The sequence below is a fragment of the Lynx canadensis genome, chromosome B1 (assembly GCF_007474595.2).
Source record: "Lynx canadensis isolate LIC74 chromosome B1, mLynCan4.pri.v2, whole genome shotgun sequence".
Lineage (NCBI taxonomy): Eukaryota > Metazoa > Chordata > Mammalia > Carnivora > Felidae > Lynx > Lynx canadensis.
The window spans coordinates 133,008,005-133,015,487 of NC_044306.2; the positions used below are offsets into that span (position 1 = coordinate 133,008,005).

The 7,483-nt window shown below is 43.3% G+C and overlaps 1 protein-coding gene and 1 pseudogene across 2 annotated transcripts in view; both read right to left on the reverse strand.

Annotated features, from left to right (window-relative positions):
- HERC6 (HECT and RLD domain containing E3 ubiquitin protein ligase family member 6) overlaps nucleotides 1-518 on the reverse strand; it is a 63,183-nt gene extending 62,665 nt beyond the window's left edge. For both annotated transcript variants that reach the window (XM_030313453.2, XM_030313452.2), the window contains exon 1: nucleotides 279-518. In XM_030313453.2, the coding sequence (XP_030169313.1) occupies nucleotides 279-477 (199 nt within the window). In that variant the 5' untranslated portion in view covers nucleotides 478-518. The remainder of the gene's footprint in view (nucleotides 1-278) is intronic.
- Nucleotides 519-1,511: 993 nt separating this feature from the next.
- Nucleotides 1,512-2,042, reverse strand: LOC115512433 (annotated as a pseudogene).
- Nucleotides 2,043-7,483: the final 5,441 nt, after the last annotated feature.

A 7,483-nucleotide genomic window follows, 5' to 3' on the forward strand; every position in this document is an offset into this window, starting at 1 on the left:
ATAGATTCGCTCAGGCAAGGACTAGTATGGAGAGGCTTAGTGGGAAGTACCACGTCTCTTTTTAAAGGAACGCGGTCCCGTTAGTTTCGCTGTCAGTTTCGCTTTGAAGATGAACTGGAAACCGAAAGCAACCGCGCATCTGGAAAACGAAACTGACGAAGTTGCGCGCGAAGGCGTGGAGCAACGTTTCCCCGCCTCTGGAGGCCCAGGGGACCCGGGACTCCCAGCAGCATCCCCTGCCTGGCCCCGCGCCCCGCACCTTTGCCCCGGGCACTTACTTGGCTGCTCCTCGCGCTGCAAGCCTCTCCGCCCCAGCTGGCCCCGGCTGTTGTCCCCGCATGAGTGCACAGCGCCGTCGCTCAGCAGCAGCAGCGAGTGGCGCTCCCCGCTGGCGGCCTGCCGAAGCTCGGGACCGCCCCGGGCCGCAGGCCTCCGGCGCAGAGGTCCTTTGGAGCTGGCGCCCCAGCACAGGTACATCCCGCTCCCGCGCCCGGCCTCCAGTGGCTGTGCGTTAAGCCTGGACCGGCTCGCCAAGGTTAGTGACAGGCTGTGTGCTGATTTGCCGGAAACCTGGAGGCTAGGAGGAACAGCCCGAGTCTGATAACATCAGGGAGTCCGACTCCCCACCCCGCAGCAGCACCGCCCTGGCACCCTTAGTCATCGAGCACCCTGGCCAATGGTTTTTGTGGATCAAACGTGACCCTCGAGTGCTGAGGAGCAGAGAGGGACTCCAGAGGAAGAGCTTCTGGATTTACTTACATACTAGCTAAGTCATTTATGAGCTGTGTGATTTTGGGCAAGTTGCCTAAGGAATCCGTGCCTCAGCTACCACGTCAATGAGAATGTGGACAGTAATACAGCAAATCTAATGTTAGGGTAATTTAACAGATAATACATAATGTTAGAATAATGCCTAGGATGCTTAATAAAAGCATCCGAAGCATTTTCTAAGCTGTTTTTGGCACTGGTAATGCAAAATCCTCATGGTACTAACATTCTCCTGTTTATAAACAGGTAAATAGTGTAATGTCAAGTGACAACATGAAGAAATATAACAGTAAAGTAATAGTGGGGTCAGAAGGAAGTTGTATTTTTTAAATACTTATTTCTTTATTAAGGTCTATTTATTTTGAAAGAGAGAGACTGCATGAGTGGGGGAGGGGCAGAGGGGGGTGGGGAGAGAGAATCCCAAGCAGGTTCCGCACTGCCAGTATGGAGCCTGACTAGGGATTCTGAGGGCCTGAAGTGACAACCATGAGATCATGACCTGAGCCGAAATCAAGAGTCAGAAGCTTAACCAGCTGAGCCACCCAGACGTCCCAGGAACTTGTATTTTTTGATAAGATTTCAGAGAACACTTCTCTGATGAAGTGACATTTGAGCAGGGAGCTTAGGGGACATGGGACATGAGGGAATGAATCATGTTCATATCTAATGGCAGAGGGTGAAGGAGAGCAGTTGGAAGGTTTTTTTTTTTTGTTTTTTTTTTTTTTGTTTTTTTTTTTTTTTTAAGAAAAGCAGTTGTTAGTATTTAATGAACCTCTCTCCATGTGACTTCAGGCTACCAGGACACAGGCTCCCCCCACACCTTTAATTTTCTCCTCAGCTCTTCTACTGAAGAATTTGGCCTTCACGATGACAGGCTGTTTAGGGAGCTTTCCCTTTCCCAATACTTTGTAGTAGCCCGATCACACCACATCAATGATAGGAACAGCTCCAGTCTTGTTTTTGGCAGCATTTACCTGTGTCTGCTCACTGACCAAGGTCCACAGTTTATCAAGGTTAACAGTTGGGTAGAAGCTCTGGTTCCTTTTTAAGTGGTAATGCCTCACACCAACTTTTCCAAAGTAACCTGGATGATATTTGTCAAAGTTGATCCTGTGATGCATGCCACCAGCATTATCCCGGCCTCCTGGGTGCTTCCAGTGCTTGCCGATGAGGCCGTGGCCATGGCTCATGTGGCCCCAAAGTTTCCGGGTCTTTCTCAGTCTGGATGGCATGTCAGCAGCCTGGAAGAAAAAGCACAGTTGGAAGGTCTTGAAGAGAGAAGTGACATGATCTGACTTTAGTTTTAAAAGATTCCTTCCGACTGCCATGTAGAATATAATAGAACAAAAATGGAAGCAGAAAAGCCAGTTAGGAGAGGCTGCTGTAGGAGGCCAGGTTGGAAGGATGCCCTTGGGACTAAGGCAGTACCCTAGAAGGAAGGAGAGAAGAAATGAACACATTCAAGATGTTTTGAAAGAGTCCACAGATTTGCTGATGGGTTGGAAGAAGGAGGAGAGAAAAAAAGAAAGGGATGAGGATTATTCCAAGGTTGGCCTGAACAGCTGGGTGAATGGTGGTTCCCTTTCTTGGCATGGGGAAGCCTGAGTGAGGCTTCACTTTGGGGCTGGTGGGTCAGGAGTCCAGTCTGGTATTAACTGTGGGATGCTTGTTATATAAGGAGGCAATAGGATTAACTGTTTTGGAGTTGTGCAGAGAAGTCAGGGTGGAGTCATAAAATTGAGAGTCTCAGTGTAGAAAGGATACTTAAAGCCAGATGGGGGATTGAGATCACTCAGTGGGAGGTGAATGTGGCTAGCTTATAACAGAGGATGGATCCTAGAAGGAAGACCAGGAAGGGTGGTATGTACCAAGCAGGTGATGAACAAGGGAATGATCATCTTTGACAATTGCTTGTTGAGCAAGATATGGATTGAGTATTGATCTTTAGGTTTGGCAAAATAGAGGTCGTTGGTGACTATGACAATGTTAGCCATCATTGGCATTACTGTTTTATTTTTATTTTTACTTTTTTAAGTTTATGTATTTATTTTGACAGAGAGAAGGGGTGCATACATACATGTACAAGGGGGGGGGGGCGGTGGTGGCGGTGGAGGAGTTAGAGAGTGAGGGAGAGAGAATCCCAGGCAGGCTCCAAGCTGTCAGTGAGGAACCTGATTTGGGACTTGAATGCATGAACCGTGAGATTATCACCTGAGCTGAAGTTATTGAGCCACCCAGGCACCTACCCTGTATGTATTTCTTAAAAAAACAATCAACTGGAGAGCTAACATGTAAATGTATTGTGTCCCCATCACCTAGCACAGTGTCTGCCACATAAAAAGAACTCAATAAAAGTTAGTGAGATAAGTAAATACAATGCAACTTAAAGCGATCATACTTCTATTGCTTGAGAAAGAGATAACTAGATAACTCTCAATTCATCTGTGCTCATGCACTTGAAAATGGTAGCTCCATTTATTGAATGTTTACCATGTGTTGGCTATTTTATTTGTTTATTTATTTTTAAAGTTTATTTATTTATTTTGAGAGATAGCGTGAGCAGGGGAAGGGCACGGAGAAAGGAAGAGAAAATCCCAAGCAGGCTCCACACTGTCAGCGCAGAGCCCGACACAGGGCACAAATTCACCAACGGTGAGATCATGTCCTGAGCCCAAATCAAGAGTCAGATGCTTAACTGACTGAGCCACTCAGGCACTCTATGTGTTGGCTATTTTATGTAAAATACCTACTTTAGTTCTTTCATCAGTTTTTCTCAGTTAAGATTCTTTTAGTTGCAAGTGACAGAAAATAATGACCTAAGCTCATTGAAGCAAAAGGGAAATTTACTGTAGATTGCATTATGCTTATTCAAAAATATTTGATTTGCCTCTCTGCCCTATGGCATCAAGCTTGAGCATGTGAATGTGTTCTGGCCAATGACATGCAAGCATGGAGTGTCTTCTGGGCAGATGGTTTAAGGGCCAACAATTATTTACCTACTCTCTTTTCCCTCTATTACAACTGTTGATTTTCCAGATCGAGATTAGCTTCATCATCCTGGGTCCCAGATTAGAAACAATAACCTAGCAGAGTTACAGGTAATCTTTGCAGCATAAGTGAGAAATCAGTGTTCATTGTTGTAAGTCCCTGAGTTTTTGGAAGGTACTTGTTATTGCACAGATTGCCTAACTTAGAGTTTTCTGACATTCACATACTAAAAAGTCCAATCAGCATGGCTGATTTCAGGAAAGACTGTCAATAAGGACTTAATGTCAGGGAAACTGGCTGGCATGTGACTTTTGATCTCGGGGTTGTGAGTTCGAGCCCCACATTGGGTGTAAGATTACTTAAAAATAAAATCCTAAAAAGAAAACAAGTGCTTAATGTCCTAATGATTCCATTTCTCTGTACCTCTTCACCCTATCTCCTGCTATGAGGACTTCATCTTCCGGCTCCTTTGAGATAGCAAGAGAGTTTTGACAACTCTAATCTTTATTTATTTATTTATTTTTAACTATACACCACATTTATTTTTCCAAAGAACTTCCAAACTCCTCCTTGCTACAAAATAACAAACAAAAACATTAATAATATAGAGGTAGGAGTAATTTTTGAGGTTAAATGGTCATCTTAGTAGGCATCAAACCCTAGCTGAATTGCCTTGTGTGTAATAAAAGATATTCTTATGCCCTGAAATAGATCATGAGATACTTGGGTGACAAACAGCCTTTTAATTTCAATGACACCTAGAGCCTCCCAGGATCTACTCTCCGTTCTCTGCCTTATTTCCATGTTTCGGTTTTGTACTGAAAAGCAGCCACTTCTACATCCTTGATCAGACACTAACAGCAGACCAGACATGGTAACTATAGTTCTCTCCCTCATGACAACTCTAATCTTTATATCCAACTCTCTGCTTCACAGTCTTGGAGAATGTGGTGTTTAGGTGTGATGCTCTCACATGTCACCCCCTGAGCCAATCAAGGCTGCCAGGAGATCGAGTCAGTCACTTGGCAGATTTGTTGGCCACATGGGGGTGGAACCTCACCCAAGCAGTTGGTCTGAGAGTGAGGAGTAGGCAGATTCCAAAATGAAAGCTGGGCATGTTGCTGGAAGAACTGGAGAACGGACGCTAAGGAGATAAGCAACAAGTATTTTCTGTATCGTGTATCAATCATGTAAAATAGATATTATTATTCTCATTTGTGGGTAAGGAATCAGGCTCAATGTTGTGGTAACTTTGGCATGTGAGTGACAGGATATTAACATTGGTCAATTTGGCTAGAAAGCCTATTTAATTTCCACTATAACACACTCTTCAAGGTCTCTGATCTCTCCTCTTGTGCCCCCCTCAGGTTGATGGCACATCCTCACAACCATTCCACCTAGACAACTCCCGATTCATCTCATATTCCCTCCCCACTGCAAAATCCTTCCTGAATCAATTAGTTGCTGAAGGATGGATGTGGGCTCAGATCAGCAACATTTCATTTTCTACCCATTTTCTACCTCCACCACTCCTACCCTTCCTCAGCTCTTTTGCAATGATCTCTCACATGTCTGTATCTCTAATATCTGGCATCTCTAATTGATCTTATATATTCTCCTAAGAGTTACATGCAGAAAACACAGGTCTGATCATATTACTTAGCTTTTTAAATAGGCCTATTGCTACAGAAAAATAAATACAAAATCCTTTGTGTATAATTTACGGCCCTGTGTAATCTGCTTGTGACTGACCTTTCCAGCTGCATCTCACCAACAGTTACAGGCATCACACCCTCATGTACCCACCCATACACAGGGACTATTTTCACAATGAACAGCCTGCCTTTTCCAATTGCCTACTTTCTTTTTTCCAATCCCATGCCTTTGTTCATAATGTATCTTCTGTCTAGCATTTCCTTTCCCCCCCTTATGGGGAAAATTTTTGAAAATATGTGCATCTGATAGGCCTTTTCTATGAAGTCTTTCTTGGACTCCATAATATCAGTTACTCCTCTTTCTAGGCTCCTACAACAAATGATGCCCTTAGTATACACACGCTCCCCAACTTGAAACTAATTTCGCTCCATATGGTTATATTATTCCATCTTTGCCCAACCAACTCTGTGAAAGACCTTAACATCTTTGTAGCCTCACCAAAGCCTAGCAAAGTGTCTGTTATACAATATATGTGAAATATAGTGCTTGGCACTTAAAAGGCACTCAGTGACTATCAGCTGAATTAATTAAGTAAAATCCGTGGTTAATAGATTTCATCTTTACTGAGTACACAAAACATAATAATTATCACTCACATTAGTATTTACATTTTGCAAAATCCTTCCAGCTGTTTTACCTCATGTGTCCTCAGAAGCACAGAGTGGGTAGGCATGGGAAGGAACACTGTTCCTATTTCACAGATGAAGAATTTAGGCTCAGAGATGTAAAAGTGATTTGTTTCAAATTACGGGTGAGTGGAATAGCCCAAGATTTTTCTTTCCACCATATCATTGTGTCTAATGAGCTTCCCTTTCTGAGAGAACACCCAGGTGAAAAAACAGAAAAACAATATAAATTGACTGTCATCATACGCTTAAAATCAATCTTTGAAGATAATTTATACCTAACCTTTCCTACCAATAACCTATTTTTCTTTTTTCCTAACAGCGATTTCTGGAAGACAGGAGAATTGAGAGAAGCAAAAGAAAATAGCATTCCCTAACTACCTACCACATGCCAGTTTCCCTCACAGTAGATATACCCATGTAAGTTTTACAACCGCCCCATAAGGTCCATATATGTCCTTGCATACAGATAATAACCCAAGCCTCAGGAAATTTTAGCGATTTGCCCAAGAGAAATAGTAAGAAAAATGGGAGACCCCAGATTCAAATCATACTTCCTTTCTCTACTGCCTTTCTACCAAACAGCACTTACTCAAAGTGAGGTGAGAAGGATGTTACAAAGAGAATGAGAGAGAGTATGAACCTTCAAAAGGTCCTTACAAGCAAACGGGACTGAGGAAAGACAATAAACCAGTCAGGAGGGGTGAAAACAGCCCTGACGTCAATCCCTGAGGATCAGAAAGAAAGACACCTGAGAAGGGTCACTGCAATTCCATTGCTTTCCTGTGCCATCCTCTTCCTAGGCTCATTGCTGCTTTAACCTTGATGCTTCTGAGTTCAGTGTCCATCCTCTGTGCTGCTTAGCTAGGACAGCCCTTAGACTGGACAAATGGAAAATCTAACACATTCCATACATTAGCTCAGTTTGTGATTACACTCCAGCTGTCACCCCAGTTACTGACAGGTAGCTCCCTGGCAGATGTCAAGTGGTTCTTCACAAATGGACAAGACAATTAGGACAGCTGGTACAAGTCAGTGGGAGAAAAAACTGACCTACCTATCAGAATGGCTCACATGAACAAGACAAGAAATAACAGGTGTTGGTGAAGAGGTGGAGAAAGGGAAACCCTCTTACACTCTTGGTGGGAATGCAAACTGGTGCAGCCACCATGCACAACACTATGGAGTTTCCTCAAAAAGTTAAAAATAGAACTACCTTATAATCCAGCAATTTCCCTGCTAGGTATTTCCCCAAAGAATACAAAAATACTAATTCAAAGGGACACATGCACCCCTATGTTCACAGCATTATCTACAGTAACCAAAGTATGGAAACAGCCCAAGTGTCCATTGCCTGATGAAATGAATAAGGAAGATGTGTATAT